We start from the raw sequence: 19,727 nt of genomic DNA, 5'->3' as shown, positions 1-19,727 counted from the left end.
ATATTATTTAAGATACAATTCTTTGAATCAATAATCAAATAAATATAAATAACTTTAGTTTCCAATTGTCCAATATTATGATCTGTCTAATAACAATTCTCATAAAAGTATAGAATCTTTCTAATAATGAGACAAAATAGTAACACACCAAACTATTCAATCCCATGCATAGGCACGTAAATTTAGAAAAGCACATGTATGTTTATGTCTCTCTATAAGGTGCAACACAAATTCACCCAAATATGAAATCAATAGCAAAATTCATATTTTAATGCCCAAATATTCATGTTCAGGTCATTCTAAACATACACAAAAATTGAAATAGAAAGCTTCACATAAATTGTTCTTCTGTTGAATTATTATATATGTTTAACTTTTAGGCAATTACAGAAATTAAAATTTATCCACAAAATTGATCAAAACCATACACGCCTACTGTATGAGCTGAATCCAATAAATTAAATTATATAATTATTTAATTTTAATTTATACTTACACATATTATTTATGCAACATTAATGAAAAATAATGAGTTCTTAAACCGTAAGCTCTGATACCACATGTAAACTTTAATTTATTCATGTTAAGCCATTAATCACAAATTTACATGAATCCCATAATCTTATAACTTCATGATTTTCACATATCTATAATGCAGAAATAAATATAGTTAGATATAAATACCTTGAACCATGATAGCAAATCTTGTTGAGATCAAGTCCAACGTCGAGATCCTTTAATCATGAATTAATCTGCAACTCTGATCAACAGGCAAAGGTAGAAACTGGTTTCTCTCTCTTGGCCTTTTGCACACATAAAACTTTTACATGTTGTATAATTAATTGTACATAATTGATGGAGCATATGCACTCTTATAAAGGTAGAGAGAGGACCAGTTTTTCTTTTAGTAATATAATTTTACTTTCCATCAAAGTAAGGAATAAGAAAGGAAAACACTTCTCCAATAAGTAATTACCAAAAAGGTAATTCTAAATTGACCAAGAATAAATAGTATTAATTGATATCTATTTACTTAACCACCAAGTAATTTGTCACATGTCCAAATCATGTGGGCCACAATTAAATAAATAATCTTACAGCCTAGGCACACACTGGCTCCTCCTCTGGGTGTCAAAGTGCTCCTCCTCCTCATTTTTTATTTTTTGTTTGGTAAATTTCTTCTCCTCCTCTTTTGTTGGGTTTGTGGCTCAAAAGTGCAAAAATTAATTTCTTTTTCTTTTTGGAAGATTTTGTAAAAGAAATTGTTTCTTTTTATGTTTTTATTTTAGAGCTGATATTGATAAAATTCTTGTCTAAGGAATGGGATCTTGAAAACTCTATAATAGAAATGGGTTTTATCCAATAAGAAATTGAGTTTTGAAGAGTTGTAAATAGAGATGGGTTTGGGTAGAGAGAAAAAAAGAGTTAATTGTGGGGAGAGAAAAATTTGGAGTGAAGATGGTAGTCGTTGACAATAACCCAACCAAGTCCTTTTTAAAATCCAGAAACCACCCATTTGGGCCGGTGGCAACTTCTGAATCCCCAACCTCCACCACCGCCACCAACTCTGACGCTTTGGACATTGAGTCCGGCACTGATTGGACAAAAACAGACAAAATAAATCCCTCCTGCTCCTGTACAGGTTTCTGGGTTTCTGTGGCGTTTCTTGGCGCTTGTATTTGCTTGTTAATTATGCGTTACAACATTGAGACCGAGACCAACGCCCCAGAATTCCATATCCAATCAGTCTCCATCTCACCCTTCAACCTCTCAACATCTCACCATGTTTCTTCCAACTGGAACATTAGTTTCACACTTACAAACCCTAATCAGGACGCCTATAGCTCCTTCTACTACTATGACGTCCGGCTCTCGATTCTCTACAAGAAAGAGCTTCTTTATATGACTACACTCCCGCCTTTTTTGCAATGAAAGACGGAGAACTCCTGGGCGCAGGCAAGTTTTGATGCGTCGCTGGTCACGGTTGAGGCGTGGGTTTCAAGCTCCTTTGCTAGCGATATGGATTTGCTTCAAGCTGTGACCTTCGATGTGAACGTGAACAGCAGAATCGTCTATGGACCTGGGAGAGACTCAGAACGAAATCGTTTGATGAAAGTGTCTTGTGATCATGTGAAGATCCAATTTCCATCTAAGGAAGAGGGGTACAATGTCTGGCGGATCAAGGAAGTGTTTGGTACTACTTAGTGGGTGGTAGGTGATGTTCACCATTGATAGTTCACTAACCGCACCAAACCACGAAAAATGTACGCTGGGTTTTATTCATTTATTTACTTACTAGAGAGGATTTTAAGTGTGGATTTCATGCTTTTATCTTTATATTAAGATCCAATCTTTTGGATATGGAAATCCATATTCTCCATTTGATAGTTGAAACTTTAATATAAGTTGCTCAATTCTTCAAAACTTTTTGGTTTTCCCACTCTTGCACTTGCTTCCGTAGATTTTCATCTCATACGGCATAATGAGAATAATCAAAAAAGAAAATATTCTCATTGTGAACTAGATGAAAATATTCTCTTGTTTTTAAAAGAAATCTCAAAATATTCTCATCTTGTTTTTACAAAAAAATCTCTAGTCAACCTTCCTGCAAGAAGGGATTGGCCTAATTAGAAAAATGCTCTGGAGTCAGCAATTTTTTTGAAACACTACACATAGTTCTAGCCTTACTCGATTTTATATGATCAATATTATTGTGCCTTTTCTTCAATAAGGTGAGAGTTAAGAACAACACCATATCTAACTTTAGTATTTAAATCTTTCAACAAGAATTTTGTTACAATTCACACAAAAATAAATAAATAAATAATTTCTTAATGTCATTTAAGATTGATTTAGGAATAACAAAATGGCCACAGCATAGGAAAATAGTTTGCTTGACCACTAGTAATTTTTTCCACTAGACTTTTACATTCGGTAGCTTTAGCATGGCTATACATATATACAAATTTGATCTATGGACAACATCGTTATGGTAAAAGTCTAAGCCTTTTTTATTTTTTTTTTATTTTTTTTTATGCATATGCCTCTTTTGTTTTGTAGCCTTGTTTGTATGTTTGCCTCTGATTAAAAAAACAAACACAAAAACACCAAAAATAAATAAATAAATAATACTATTCTTACAATCATCATAAACAAAACAAAATATTCACTTGGTGACCACATCAAACTGAAAGATGCAAACACAGAGTCGTAGCCACAGCATGCGCAACAGAATTTCCTTGACGACGAATATGCATCCTGGCTACCGAGAAAAGCTCCGCCGGAGAAGACAAATGATTGACCACAACTGCCACCACGATACACCCAACACTGCCAAAAGAAACACCATCACTTTTACAGGCCAGACAAAGCGTCCTTTACAAGTACAGCTGACACTGTATTGATTTGCTTTGACTTTAAATACTGTACCGATCGACAAACCATATGCCAACTTATGCAAGTGCAAAGTTCATCCAATCACTTAGAACCACCAAAAGCACTGGTTTTGCTTTTCATCAAATGTAAGTGCAAAGCCCTCAATGAGATCGATCAACAAGAGCCCTTGCCATTTGTGATTCCACTAATTAATAAAACCAACCAACCAGAACCCACAAAGGTAAACCGTCCAAGAGAAATCAAGAAAGGAAACACACATAACCATAGAGGTAAAATGTAGAAGCAAATGAAGTAATCTTGGAAAAGAGTGATCTTTGCTAAAGTGATTCGAAAACGAGAATAGCTACCCACATGTGACATCTCGAATCAACCTTTATAGCATAATCCAAGATCAGGTGATAGGGGAGAGATAAGAAAGGAACAAACTCTAAAACAAGAGGACAAACAAACAAACCCTACAAAGAAAACTCTGATTGAACAGAGAACTCTGAATGAACAGAGAATTAACCTCTATATCGAGAGAAATTTTGCTACACTCTTGACCGTAGATTATTAATAGCCGCGAAAAGTTCTACTTACTAGTCTATTACTATGGAATATCATAGTTTGAAAGTTTGTGTTAAAAGTTGTTCCCATCTCTTAAGAAAATGCTAAACATCACTAGCATAATTTGTGATATAGTATGTGGAATTAGGTGTCTATTTTCTCTAATCTCGTTATAGAATGTAGGATAGAGAGAAAAATAGTAATTCTTATAAGAGAAATGATAGGTAACGCGAAAGAGAAAGTAAAAACTCCCCAATGCCACGTCAGAATTAAAATAAATAAATAAATAAAAAGAAAGAAAGTTACATGATATATATATATATATATATATAAAGAAATAGTGCTTTCTCTTTTTTTCTCAAAAACAGGAAACTAAAATTTTTTTAAAATCCTCAAGCTTTACCTACTTTTTCTCAAAAAGACAAATACGTTTTTTTAGAACTTTAATAAGAAGAATAAATTATAGATTAAAAATTACTTAATATAAATGTAATTATTTTCTTAAAGAGAAAGCATCATTTTTTTTTTTTTTTCATTTATACCTAAGAATTAAAAATTAAAAAAAATAAAAAAAAATCTAATATGACTTGGCCAAATTAGATTCGAGAAGTTTTTGCATTTTCTCATAAGGAGAAAAGTGATTTAGGAAACCTTCAAAAGGTAGAAAAAGGATCAATTAGGAAAGGAGAAAGAAATCACCATATACATTGCCTTATTTTCAATAGTGAAGGGCCCTTTTGTTTCCGACTTAAAACCCTAACACAGTCGCTGCTGAAAAAGTTCTCTTCTCCTCCTCCTCTTCCTCGGTCATCAATCATCCATGGCGAAACCAAAATCTTATGGCTACGAGCCGGTGGAGATGATGGAGACGGTGGAGATGATGGCAAAAGCAGGATTATTCGTGTTATTTCTTGTCTTAACCTTCTTCACCTGGATCATAGACCCTAAATTCCATATTGAATCGGTCTCTATCTCACCCTTCAACCTCTCAACTTCTAATCACGTTTCTTCCAAGTGGAACATTAGCTTCACACTCACAAACCCTAACGAGAACACTGTCTTCTACTACCATGACGTCCATCTCTCAGTTCACTATAAGAGAGAGCTTCTTCATATGACTACGCTCCCCCCTTTTTTGGCAAGGAAAGAAGGAGAGTTCGACGGTGCAAGCCAGTTTTGATAGAAGCTCACGGTTGACGAGTGGGTTACAAGCTCCATTGCTAAAGATTTGGATTTGCTTCGAGCTGTGACTTTTGATGTGCGGGTGACGAGCAGTATGATCTATCAACCTGGGGGATTGCTGGAAGAAAAGCGTTTGATGAGTGTGTTTTGTTATTTTGTTGAGATTGAATTTCCGTCCAAGGAAGATAGTGGTACAATGTCTGGTAGGTTAAATAAGTGTCGGGTAGAGCTGCAAACGAGCCGAGCCGTTCGCGAACTACTGGAACTGATCGGCTAGTGAATTACTCGACTCGAGCTCAGTTTATTTATCCGAATTATGAGGCTCAATTCATAAACGAGCTGAACCTGAACATCAATAGGCACGACTGGTTTGTTCATGAATAATGCATACTCGATTATAATATATATATATATATATACATATATATACATACCCAATTATAACATATACAAAAGTTAGGGTCAGATTGTAATTGTATTTAACACATTTATATGTAGATATATATTTATATTAGGGTCATATTGTAATTGTATATAGAGTTGTGATTATTATACAAATACACGTTTCTTATCTTTGTATATAAACTCTTTTATGTAATGTTTAGGGTTAATAGAATATATATCCGCCTCCATCTCAATCTGTTCTCTCCCTCTCATCATTGACCAATGACCACAAACGAGGCAACAATATATCAGCCTCCATCTCAATCTGTTCTCTCTCATCATTGACCAGTGACCACCAACGAGGCAACAATCCCCAACCATCAACGATCGTCGGGATCTCACTCCCTCATCAACCCTCTCTTCTACCTCTGGCATCCCTTCTATCTACCACCGGTGGCTTCACCACCTTTGTCCATCACCACTCAACCCTCACTATAAGAAATGTGGGTTTCTACGACATAATATTTACGGGGCTTTTTTATTTTGCCTCGTGATTACCATCATTTACGGAGTTTTTAAAAGAATCCTTGTAATTGTTACATGCTTTCACGAGGATTTAGTAAAATCTTCGTAGAAAAATATGTTTACGGCATTTTAAAGAGGTCGTGAATATTTAGATATATTTACGGCATCCTTTAACGGGATAAATGTTACTCGTTGATAAATTAGTGGAATTTCACATTTTAAGGCCTTTTTTTTCCCGTAAATTAGCCTTACTAAAACTACTTCAAAACATATATACAGAAAAGAATAAAAAAATTAAACTTGAGTTCTTTTACGGCGTATTATAGAGTCCGTGAATAGATTTCATATTTAAGGCGCTTTTTTTGTCCCGTAAATAAGCAATACCATTTTTAGCCTTCCAAGGGGCCTTTTTTGCCCCGTAGATAAGCTTTCCAAATAAAATTTTCCCTCTCCGTCCCGCTGGCGGGAAATTTAGCGCCAAAAAGCCAAATAAATGATTTTTTTAATAGAAAACATAATTAAAAATTTGACAAAAATGATGTAGTTTTTGTCAATAGGTTATATATCAAGCCCTAGCTTTTTTTCTCTACTCTTTCTCTCGCATTGAAGCCGCAACTCTCTCTGCTCTCTCTCTTTAGACAAAAAAGATGCAGATGATGTTATAGATTCCGTATTCGAGTTATCTCTCTGGTTCGCCTCTCCATCGAGTTCTCTCTCTGGTTCGCCTCTCCATTGAGTTCTCTCTCTAGTTTAGTGGTTTAGACACGACAAATAACCACTTGGAGCCACAATTTCTTCGAATTTCAGACGGCTATACACATCAATTTGGAGTAAAAAATCAAGGTTTCGTCAATCTCTTTCTATATATGTGTAAGAATTAGTAGAGTAGAGGTCATTTCACAATCACAAAAAACTGCTTTCTGATTTCTTGAAGAAGCCTGCGGATGTACATCGGAAGCTCTAAATAGGGAAGCATTTGTGTCGAAATTGGAGCATCAAATCTGGGATATTGGGATTCATCAATTGTTTGTGTAGTTTCATTGGTACCAGGTTGTGGCAAGAGATCTTCCTACGGCCACCAACGAGGTTCGGGCAAAGTCAAAGTTCTGGTATGTATTACACACAGATGTGTGTGTTTATATATGTATATATTTGATGACTCTGGTATTTTCTATCATACGCATAATGTGAATTTATGCATATTTTGTTGTTAATTTCCTTTTTTGTTACTGTAATATAAAATCTTTTCTCTCCACCAAAGCCCTAATTATGGAAGGTATCCATTACTTCCTCATCTTTGGTGCTTACGATTATATATGGTTTGAATAGATATACATCTAAAGTTCCCTGTATCTTTGAATTCTCTCTCCACACTCTGATGATAAGTTTTAAGCGACTTGTTAGATTCAGATTTGCTTGGGTTGCAGTCAAAACTCCACTATAAGCAAATTATGGCAAGGTAATTGTTTCCCTACTCTAATTATTTCTGGGTTTTCCATATGTGAATGTTGTTCTTGTTCTTTAATTGACGCATTTGGTTGAATAATTAGCTAACTATTATTCCTTTATCTAGACTGCATCTTGGATTGGTATAGATTTATTATTTGGTGCATGACTTTGAGTTGTTTCCTTATTTATATATTATTTTCATAATTTGATTCTTTGATCTAATCACTAATTTATGGGTCCTCAAATTTTCTTTCTTTTGTTTCATTCTATGATGTATTTGATCAAACGGTTGGTATGAATAGTAATCTATTTCAATTAATGTCTTTATGAATGTTAACCATCTTTTTTTTATTATACTTGTATGCCCTGATGGTAGAAAAAAAAATTATATGTTGGACTATACATATCTAATCATATCCCCTGGTAGATTAATTGTTGTTGGGCTATGGTGATTAAGAAATTAGCAGATAATTGGAGTTTATAGGTGAAGGACTCACTGTATATTTGTGTGCCTCTTAAACATTGGCTAGATATAACTATTCTCCAGAAGAATTGCCATTAATCTGGGGTGGACCCATGACTAATGAAAATACCAGTTTAGTTCTTTATAACCATTTAACCATGAATTAAATTCCAAAACTACTTTAGTAAGAAGTGTTAATTTTATTAGTATATTCACCACTCTTCTTTTGAAATTTTATGAGCCCATCTAAATTAAAAAGTGTACTCTCACTCCTCTCCCAAAAACACAAATACATAGTGAAACCCAACAATGAGACTATGGTTCAACGAGATGAATTGTAGCGATGCTACACCATCTCTATCTTTGGGGCACCTAGCCACCTTCCCTTCTCCCTTCTACCTTCTAGCCTACTCTCACTCTCCAACCTCTTCTATGTTGCCGCAGACTTAATGTAGCGATGTCGCACCCCCCCCCCCCCCCCGCCCCTCCTCCTCCTCCTCCTCCTCCTCCTCCTAATCTTAAAAAGAATGTACTTTATCTAAATGAGAGAACAAAATATGATGTAGGTTGAGATATCGACTCAGATCCTTGAAATATTTTAAAGTTTGATTTCTTTATGGTCTCATTCATTCCTTCTTATGTTTAATATTGATAATGTTTTAATTGTTCTCAAGTTATTTTGCTAGGAACATATATGGTGATTTTTTATTATTATTTTTATTATTATTATTATTTTTTGTGGAAAGGTATATATGGTGAATTTATGTCAAGAATCAAGTGATATCTTTCCAATCTATGGATTTGATTTGTTATGAAGTGATGACGAATAGCTTCAATTGTGAATTTTTTAGATGAAGTGGTAACTAATAGCTTCAAATTCTATTTTTTTTTTTTAATAGATCTGGTGATTTCTTCATTAGATATGATTGAGTTCTTTTTTTCCATGGCAATTTGCTGAAATTATGTCAAGAATCAAATGATATCTTTCCAATCTATGGATTTGATTTATTATGAAGTGATAACTAATAGCTTCAATTGTGAATTTTTTAGATGAAGTGGTAACTAATAGCTTCAAATTCTAATTTTTTTTAATAGATCCGGTGATTTCTTCATTAGATATGATTGAGTTCCTTTTTTCCATGGCAATTTGTTCAACTTCAGAAAGCAATTGTGATCCACTGGGTGCAATTGGATTGGTTTTCTTCTGTTAAGGAGGCCTATAATGATGGAATGAAACGGTTGGAAACTTTAGTGTCTAGAGTGCATAATATAGTTCCGTGAGTAATCATTATTATGCTTAATGATCCACTCCATTCATTATGCTGTTTATATATTCCTTGGTAGTATGCTTAATTTGACTTTAAATTTCAACCCAAGGCTAGCTGCAGGTCTAATTAAATTATACAGTACCTTGTGTGGTCCTTCATTGAAGGAGTCAACCATGACAAGTGAAGCATACAAGGAAGCAGTGCTTCAAGCTAAAGAACATATCCTGGCTGGGGATATTTTCTAGATTGTATTAAGTAAACGATTTGAACAAACTTTTGCAGACCTATTTGAAAATCTACAGGGCATTGAGAATTGTTTAATCCAAATCCATATTTGACTTATTTACTAGTGTGTCTACTCTTCCCTGAAACTTTTTGCTGAGGTGTTCATTTTAATTTTTAATTCCAACTCTTTTTGGAACTTTTCTTGTGATCAGGCTAGAGGATGTATTTTAGTTGTTTCAAGTCCAGAAATTCTTACTCGTATGAGAAAGGCAATAAATCCATTTTTAAAAGGAGTAATAGAGTAATTGGTGCTCTCAACTATTCTTGTATTTTATCATTGATAGCACAAAAATTCCAATTTCTGCCTGTACTCGCTGCGAAATGATTGCATTTTTCATAAGTATCTCTGCAGCAGTTTAATTTTTAATTAACAGCATGGATGTGCATATTCCACTCTTATTGACAGACGAAGGTCACCAATCGACCCCTTGCTGGGACGATTAGGAGAGGGAAGACGCCCAAGGAAGATTATATGTTGGAAAAGCAGTTTTTTAAGGATGAAAAACAATGTTATACACTGAATGTCCTTTCATAGTTCCCAGGTTAGCGCTATTTGCTTATATTTTTGATAAATTAAAATCTCTATTAAATGCTTTTTGAGGAGATGTCATACACTGAATGTCCTTGATAGATCCCTAAGTTTGCACTATCTGCTTGTATTTTTTATAAATTAAAATCTCTATTAAATACTTTTTTATGATGAATACATAATTCCATCCCTTTAGAATTTTTTTTTTCTCTCTTGTCGTAGCTTTTATAATGTTGTTTAATATAATAAATGCATCCGTTGCCAAAAATGGTTCCTCATTACTCCCTGAAGCATTTTGTTGCGTACCATGCCCTTCCTTGTCTTTGGGGTTTAGTAACATCCATACTAGCCATCATATCAGTATCAGGAGTAGAATAGAAATGGGCAGAATTATCTAGCAAACCACATCCAGAAAAACCAACCAAACACCCATTCTTTGGGTTTTGGATTTTACAAATTGAAAATCCAAATAGAATTTTTTATTTTCAGCTAGATATTAGAAACTGGCTATTCTTTGGTACTACAAGGCAACTTTTTTTTGCTTATCATTTTTGTGCTATGCAATTTTTATCGATGAAGTAATAACTTTTCAATTTCAATATGTGAAGTAATAATTGTAATACTTTTAAAATATATAGAGACAAACATCTTGGGATCGATGTTGATGTTTCTTCTTTGGAATAGAGTTTTCTAAACCTGTAGCGTATAATGATTTAGGGAATCAATCTAAATAGATAGCCATGTTAGAATGCATATGAGCCACGTTGAATTAAGTACTAAGTAATGAATCATAAGGTGGTTGCTATATATAATTTTCTTCACTTTGATAAAGCAATATTAAGTTGAAAACAGTGGTTTCAATAAGAACCCATAATTGACATAAGTCATAAGTGAGTTGAAGTTAAATATTGGCTTCTCCTATATTTACGTGTCTGTTATTTCTTACTGGTGGCTGCTTTATTCAGATGTTCATAAATTGGTGTATTTTGGAGCAAGCCTCACAAATAGACACTATAATAGTTCCTATGTGGTTTGTTTAATGACTTATAAGTATTAATTCATCTTTTCTATTCCTGCATCATCTTTATTACTAATTTGTTGAGCTTTCCATTTTTTTTGGTAAAAAAAATTTAGGCGGAGGTTTGATATATGGGGTTGCATTGGCTACCAAGTTTATCAACCCTACTATTCGAGTTTTGGTTGCTGAACCAATGGAAGCACCTACTTGCTTGGATTTTGTATCGTGGAAAATGAGGTGGTATTTTTGACAAGTGCAGATTGAAACTCAATTGCTAGGAAATTGATTATTTTTTTTTTGTAAATGGATTTACTTCCTATTTTGGCACATTGATCAATCATGAATTCTTGAATTGTAAAAATATTTTAAGTCTTTTGATATGTTTAATGTGGTATTTCAAGAAATTATTTTGGTTATGGTTATTGACATTAATATATAGAATTGCAACTATGAATGTGTTGATATATATTTGAATTAAATGATATTTGAAAATTAATGCCAATTGTAGGTTGTGTGAATGATTAGGTAGCATTTAAGGGTAATGTTTTATAATTTTTTTTTTATTAAAAATTATGTTATCTACGGGGAGCTTGAAACCCCCATAAATATTATTTACGGGTAGTTAAAATTCGCCGTAGAAAACTTTTCTACGGGATGCATCAGTGCCTTGTGATATTATTTACGGGTAGTTAAAATTCGTCGTAGAAAAATTTTGTACGGCATGTGTCGGTGCCTCGTGAGATTATTTACGGGTAGTTACAATTTGCCGTAGAAAACTTTTCTACGGCACACTTTGGTGCCTCGTAAGTTGATTATTAACGGGTAAATATTCATGTTGTAAATAAATTTAAGTATTTACGGAATCCTCATACACGAGGGCCTACAATGCGCCGTGAATGACTTTTCATGGCGTTTTTAACCCCTCGTAGAAGCCCTTTTTTCTTGTAGTGCCTCCTCTTTCCTCTTCTCTCTCTCTCCTTATATATATATATATATACACCAACCTCCATAAGTGCTCCCATCAGCCCTCTCTTTTCCGGCCGTTCTATCTCCCGTCGTCTGCTTCCTTTCTCGCCGTCTCTGTCTTTTTCGGTGACCAAGGCGATTCATTGCCAGTCATCATCTTTTTCGGTGACCAAGGCGATTCATTGCTAGTCATCATCGTTGTGCTGATTTGATTTCTGGCACTGAGAGTTGTCATCCACGAGCTATCAAGCTCCGGCTCGAAACTCGTCAAACAAAGCCCGAGCCGATCTCGAACTAAATTTTCTAGGCTTCACTCGAGCTCGAGCCGAGCTTAAGCAACGTATTATTTGACATAGCCGAGCTCAAGCATACCATTACTCCGCTCGTTTACAGCCTAGTGTCGGGTTTAGACTAAAAATTTTGAAAAAGGCAATCAATAGCTACGTTGGTAATAATGATTTGGTTTGTATGTAATTGATAGAATGTGATTTATAGCCGGGTTCGGCTTAATTTAAGTGTTTAAAATACAAGCTTAATTCCGATGAAGAAGAGTCACTTGGAGCTTACTCTGTTGTTACTCTATGTCTCAATAAATGCAAATTGTGAAACAAAACAAAACGACGACAATAAATAAGAAAAATAAACTAACAAATTGGGGTACCTGGCACACAAGGTACACCAAATGATTGAGAAGGCACCCTATATTCTGACAATTTGAGCTCCACATCCTTATATCTCAGATTACACACAGTGCTTAATAACTCGGATTACAAAAAGTTAAGTGGCCCTCAAACAATTGCATTAAGAACAAGTTTTGTCATCATTGTCGAAACTTTACTACTGTTTGATTTTCTTATCATTTCTGCCCCTCTTCCTGAACTCTCGTTTTTCGAAAGTGTATTGCTTTTTTATCAACAAATTACGCATTGCTGTTTTCACGGTTTCAGCTGCTTGTAGGAACACCTCTTTCTCAATGGACACGCTTCCCTGCAACTTCTCAAGCAGTTGCACTCCCCCTGGAATCTCAGGGTCCTCCAACACAATTGGCTCATGTTCAATAGAATCGGCATTGGTTTTGCTGAAACCAGAGACAACCCTAACGCGGGCCAAACAAGCAGAACCAAGACCATTTTGGTTGGAGACACCTGTGACCATCCATAATAATTCAGCGGAACAACTAGTCCCCAAGCTTGTGGGGATGAAGGTCTCTGCCGCAATGGAAACCACCTGACAAAAACAACATTCAAAAAGAAAAATATATATCTTAATGTTTTTTTCCCCCTTCAATACAAATTTGACATAGTTCTAGAGAATAGCTGTATTTCACATTGCGTAAAATTATTTTTAGTAGATCCAATTTCCCCCCTCGATATCTAGTTTTCAGGTACGCCCATAATTGACAGTACCAATAGCCTAGCAAATATATAGCTTTCAGCTACAAAGCCATCATTCAGAACAGGACTATCAAGTACATTTTGTATTATTACCAAAATCCATGACATGCAATCACATTGCGCATTTCACATTACACCACCATTTCATTTTTTCTATTATCATTTATGAAGTCGGACTTTACTTCAGTGGCAAATGAAAAATAACATTAAAAACAAGAGGCTAACAACACTAGCCCAAAGTAATGAAGGTAAACCCTCACCAAACACTAAAGAGGAATGCATTCTGCTACTAATACTTAACCCAAAAGACACAGTAGCATGTCCAATAAGGTCATTAATTGTAATCCCATAGTGTCAACTAAAAGGTAAATAAAAAAGTTTCATTTCAAGAAATGCCAAAGTGATCTTATATTACAATTTTTTGCAATGACTCCAATCTTATTCATAGCCCTATTCCAAATGGACTCGTAGCTGAAAATGCTACTTTGGCTAGGCTAGTTGTACTAAGAAACAAGGACAAAACCACAAAAAAAGTGTAAAAAGCTAGTGAATCTAGAGTAAATGATTTTGGCCAGATTTCTCTTTAGAAAGTTGCTCAACCTTTAATAATACACTAACCTTGGCAACAGAGAGTTTCTTAGTAGAAAGGTCACAGCTCAACAGTATTATTCCTGAGAAGCTACAGTGGAAGTAAAACACCTATATCATCAGATGTCTTGCAAAAATGAATTGACAAATCCCTCAAAGAAGAAAGGACGCATATTTAAGGAAGCCAAAGGACTTGCCTTTGAATGGCCACAGCGACTAATGAACTATCATGAGTCGCACATAGATCCGCTACAGCAGGATAATATTCCTCTTCACTTCCGTTAGACTGTAGTAGTCCTGCCTTCAGGAAGCAAAAGATAATAAGGAAAAAGTAAAAGATAAGGGAAAAGTAAAAGACAAAAGAATTAACTGTGCTAGAAACTAATATGCACATAACAGTTCTGGAAGTAAAAGAAATGAAATGCAAAATGCATGTTTTCTTAAAATTAGAGGCAAAATCGGGAATATTCCTCCTCACCTGCAATTGTCATGTCAGCATTACTTAAACCCACAAAAAAATAAAAAATAAAATAAAATAAAAAAAGGAAAAGCTACTTTGATACTATTAAGCAAGATTAATGAAGAAAATTAGTTATATATCAGAATTTATGTGAGGTCGGGTTTCTTCAGAACCTCAGGGTTAGAACAACAGAGCTACCTGTGTTCCAACTTCACAGGTATCAAGAAGAGATCCACAGTTAATATCCCATAAGCGAACCTGCAAAAGGAATGCAAGCAGATCAGGACCATACTTGGAATCTTAAAGAAAATAAAGTCAAGATGCAAACACACAAGTTTATCGATTTCAAAAAACTCACTGTTGAATCCCCGCTTCCAGATACAAGAAAACCTTGTGGACATTCCGGAGTACAGACAAAAGCAAGGCAAGATACAAACCTGCCAATAGACATGCAGCAATAGCTGTAAATCAATGTGTACCAACTGAAAGTCGTCATCCACATTCTAATTAGTCAAAAAGACCCTCATGCCAAGGCCTTTATAGTCATAAGAAAAATTACTTAACCACTATGTGGTTTAGAATACACAAATTACCTCTAATGGTTAACTCTTCTAAAACTACGCCTAACTTCTATTGTTAATTTCGGTCTCTTAGACCGCCATTCAGATATGTATTTAAAAGTCAACCTCAAACTTCAAGACCATATACCTACATAGGAAACATGGGTTTATATGTAATTTGACTTGAAACATGTAAAAACGTACACCAATATATTTTTTCATTTGTTTATTTAATTAGTTTTGGGGAAAATACACACTCAGAGCTTCAAATCAGTTCAAAAGTCTGAAAGATCGTAACACTTGGGGGTAGGAAATAAGGTCTCACAGTTAGATACCATTTTAAACAGAACTAATAATATGAAAACAAACATTAAGTGTTCTAAAGAAAATTTATTGTCAGCAAGGTACAACTCTTAAAGAAGTTCAGGTGTATCTAATGGATCTGATGATGCTGATCATACATAAAAATGTAAAACCAAGACACCAAGGATAGAGAGGAAGAATTTAGGGAAACAAAGATTCTAGATATTCCGCTGGTTCCTTCCTCAGCTTCACTAATGTCCTGGTTATCACCAAATAGCTATGACCTTTGAACAAAAAGCAAAGGAGAAGGATCCAACTGGTTCCTGTGTCCATGGTTTAAACTATTCCTAAACAAATATAGATATAATAATTTAAAGGATCTAAATAGTTTAAAACAGCAAAACCACATGTATCAGTTGTACCAAATTGTGCAGGCTAATCTTCAAATATTCTACAAAGTTAGATCAGATTTCAACATCCCCCTGTTCAACAATTTTGCCTAACATTTATCTTCTTTTCGTTTTTGGTATGACCAGGAAGACTGTTTGGCTAAAGTATTTCAATAAAATTCCAATCCTTGTCAGCTGTCAACTTCTTTTTCTTTCATTCAAACGATAAAAGATATATTTTTTTCAAAACAAATGGAAAAGATTTTGATATACAAAACTCACTCACTCAGTGTGGCCAAGGCAAAAATTTTGTATCTCATGAGCTCCATCTAAAGGATTTTTGGGAAACACAGTAACCTGTCATAGAATAACATTGTGTGAAACAAATAGGAAACCAAATTGGTAATTAAAATTTTATTTATTTTAACAAGTAAGAAAGTCAAGATACTCGAATCTTAAAATCCCGATCACCACTGATAATGAACCGTCCATCTGGAGAGAATTCCTGCAATAAGATATTTCTATTAAGAATAAGGAACTAGCTAGTAAAAATAATGAATACTTCAAGTCTAGTGGTAAGTTTCAAGATCAGGCTTTCAGTGAATAGTAAACAAAAGGATAAAGGAACATCCATCCAAAAGGAAGGATTGACAATATAAATGTAGGAGTAGCAACAAAAAAGAAAATAAATACAGAAATATACTTATCAAAATACACTTAGTCCACTTAACCAAAAAAAATACAGAAATAAAAAATAGATGAACATGAAACACGTGTGGAAGGAGGACATGGTAAAACCTATCCTATGCATTTATTTTTCTGTTTGAAAAGTCAAGATAGCCACTGAATAAACAAAAAACTATAAAAATAAATACAACTTTGTGATGTAGAAATACTGAATAAGCACAAAGTTGAAATGTCAAGTGTTACACATTAAATTTATCTTCTGGAAAAAAAGAAAGAAAAAAAAAATGGTGTTATACACATAGTGGGCAATAATAAAGTCTTATTACTCCCACTGTCCTAAGCATGGTCCATCTTTGAAATTCCAACTTTTTAAAGGGACAATCATTTAATGCATTGTTCCCTTTTAAAATTCCAATACTATCATTTAAAAAATAGTGTTAGTTGGGATAAGTTCTCAAAAGTGGAGGATATTTTCGGCAGTATGTAATCTTTTTACATTGAGGGACATGTATTTCGGACAGCCAAAAATGGAAAGTTGGATAAGAATTACGGGATGGAGGGAGTATTTTATTTAATGGCCTTTTTTTTTTGGGTGCAATCAGAGCTTATAGATATTAGTGTGCTCATGGTTCAATTTTAAATATGCCTATAGATCCACAATAGGTTCATATGTGCAATTTAGTAGGGAGAAAAAGGCGGAGACCAATGATGAGGAATGACGCACCAGACTAGTAATGATGCTGCAATAGTGGGAAAGAATTGGCACTGCCTTCTTATTGATCAAAGCTTGATTCTCATCGAACCCATCCAAATCGACAACCCAAACAACTCCAAATTTGTCAGCAAAACAAACAAACAGACCATCATTACTTATGGCAACTGCACTCACTCTCTTCTCTGATGACCTGTTGAATTAACAAATATCGGGCAACTTCAATTGCAAAAATATGAAATGAGATCTAGCACATGTTTTGAATTCTATCATGAAACGGGTAGCAGTCCAATAGGTATAGCAAAAATACAGGCTAATGGGGCTTAGCATATTAGTGTTTCACCTAAAATACATCATGTGTCAAAGAAAATGCAATGGATATCATGGGCAGCATACATCTATCTACAACAAAATATAAGACGCTGCGTTATAAAATTGATAATTATGATCATCCCATCACATTATCCTAACTATCAAGGTATAACACTACATAAAACTGCCCAGAAGTGCTGCAGGAATGCTAACTTCTCCATCTACACGTTAACCATATTTGACTTCAAAACTTACACAGTACATACACAGCGCCAAAGATCTGTGTTCCAAATCTTCACTAGTTTGTCATCGCCGCAAGAAACAAAGAGATTCCCATTTGCACCATAACGGATTGCTCGGATAGAATCTTTATGAGGATGTCCATCAGAATCATCTACCAAAGAAACCGAACAACCAACCCTGTAAAAGAAGATAATAGTGACTGACAAATATACTCAAACCACATTCAGAGGACCTCTTTAACATCCCATGGACATTGATTTTGCCTCAAATTTTTGCTAAATGTACACACACAGTGTAATGAACCAAAATTTTTCACTACATGTTACTGAGTTGAACCTTTGTTTCTCATAATTGAGAATATCTTAAAATCTAATCAAAGACATAACTTATCATATCTCAACTTTTAGCAGCAATCCGTTCTATTCTGACGAATATTTAGGAAAAGAAAAGAAATCAAATCAAATAAGTGTGCTTATTGCTACTGTTTGGCACCTTACAAATGATCTTTTTGGGTTTTTATTTTTTATTATTATCAAATCTAAATAAGATTGAAGATGAAAAGATTCAAACTTTACTTTCTCTCCTATGTTTTCTCAGGAATCAAACAAATCAACATATTCGAATAATGATCAATAACAATCGAATAGAAGGACAAAAGGAAAACAGAGAGCAGCTAACTTACTGGAGATCGAAGACGCGGAGATCCGACCCGACGGCGACAGCGACGGACCGTTTAGAAGGGTGGACTGCAATACGGGCCGGAGCCACCTCAATATCTCTACTGTTATCGCCCTCTTCCATCATCGTGTCGCCCATTTTCAGACTCCGAAGACTGCAACGTTCCGGTCTAGGGTTTAATCTTCAGTTTTTGCGGTGTTTTGCAAGTTTGGGCTTCGTCAAAGGCCCATGTTACAAGTTTTTGGGCTCAAAGCCTTTATATAAAAGGCTACCTTCTCATGGGCTCCCTAATAAGTTAGGAACCCAACTTGATGAATATGCAACTAGCCAACTATGTATGGCAGCTGTGGCTTAGCACCTAGTTCATCTTCTTCTTCTGTGTTCCGATGGAATTCAAGGCCGAAAATAACCTTTTCGTAATCTTTGGAGGTAAGATGTTAAAATTACTTTGAAAAATGACATGTGGAGCTGACATTATAATAATATTAAGGACTAAGTATCTAAAACATTTTCAAAGTTTACTTGTTGAGCAAATAATACCCCTCTATTTTATTTTGGGTACATAACTACCTCAAGAATTTAAGAAATGTTGTAAAGAATGACTTTTCAATTATTACTGTTAAAAATGTAGTGTTAAAAAAATTTATGTCTTGCACTTGATTGATTAAATTTAATAAATAATAAAATTACCCTTTATTGATTCTCAAAACGGCCTTCCCTTTTGTATATAAATCTAAAAAATAAAAATTATAATAGTATTTTTACATTAACTAAATTTTTATTTTTTCATTATTTTTTTAATTGTAGGAAGGACGTTTTAGTATTTTTATTACCCCATTAACGGCTAATTGACGAGATGTCCTTATTTGCCCTTACAATAAACGTTAGGGTTTCCAGAATCTATAGAGAATTATTTGAGCTATATGATATTATAGGGGTGTTAAATACTCGCGAGCCTAATATTAATGGGTAAAGTATACAGAAAATCCCCTTCGACTTGTAGTATTTTTCAATAAACCACCCTTGTCTTTTTTTTACCAAATTATCCCTCTCAACTTGTAGTCATTTTTCAATAAATCCCCCTAATCTAATTTTTTACCAAAGAACCCCCCTCAACTATCTGAAAGGTTAAAAGAGTTAATATTTGGACCAAAATACCATTTTATTTAAATCTTAATTCTCCCAAACTTCAAAATTCATATCTCACAAACCGTACATTTAAAAATTGTAAATAATGTATGTATGGTAAGCTTATGAAATAAGGATTCCAGAAATATAAGATTTGTATAACAAAGCTTCATAACTAGAGAGAAATAGGCAATCTAAAAATCTACTCCAATAATCTTATTTTATTTTTAAAATACTCGAGATATTTGCTAATTTTTTTTCA

General features: G+C 34.3%; 2 protein-coding genes and 1 long non-coding RNA gene across 3 annotated transcripts; 2 read left to right on the top strand and 1 right to left on the bottom strand.

The window, feature by feature from the left end:
- Positions 1-4,762: 4,762 nt before the first annotated feature.
- On the top strand, positions 4,763-5,122 carry LOC132309498 (uncharacterized). The gene has a single exon (XM_059807803.1). The coding sequence runs from the start codon at positions 4,763-4,765 to the stop codon at positions 5,120-5,122; it is 360 nt and encodes a 119-aa protein (XP_059663786.1).
- Positions 5,123-7,299: 2,177 nt separating this feature from the next.
- LOC132306907 (uncharacterized) lies at positions 7,300-11,440 on the top strand. The gene is made up of 3 exons (XR_009482131.1): positions 7,300-7,492; positions 9,905-10,040; positions 11,162-11,440. It is a non-coding gene; the product is annotated as an uncharacterized LOC132306907 (long non-coding RNA).
- Positions 11,441-12,634: 1,194 nt separating this feature from the next.
- Positions 12,635-18,508, bottom strand: LOC132306906 (uncharacterized). Its single transcript, XM_059804498.1, has 10 exons — positions 18,342-18,508; positions 17,672-17,836; positions 17,117-17,297; positions 16,154-16,210; positions 15,992-16,062; positions 14,812-14,890; positions 14,652-14,711; positions 14,191-14,294; positions 14,024-14,084; positions 12,635-13,238 (listed from the first exon to the last, which is right to left on the bottom strand). Exons 1-10 carry the CDS (start codon positions 18,473-18,475, stop codon positions 12,849-12,851), a joined length of 1,302 nt encoding a protein of 433 aa, XP_059660481.1. The 5' UTR covers positions 18,476-18,508; the 3' UTR covers positions 12,635-12,848.
- Between the last annotated feature and the right edge of the window lie 1,219 nt (positions 18,509-19,727).

Source organism: Cornus florida, unplaced genomic scaffold, assembly GCF_030987335.1.
Source record: "Cornus florida cultivar Cherokee Brave unplaced genomic scaffold, ASM3098733v1 CherokeeBrave_3.0.0_Hap2_Chr05, whole genome shotgun sequence".
Lineage (NCBI taxonomy): Eukaryota > Viridiplantae > Streptophyta > Magnoliopsida > Cornales > Cornaceae > Cornus > Cornus florida.
This window is presented reverse-complemented; position numbering and strand designations above follow the sequence as displayed.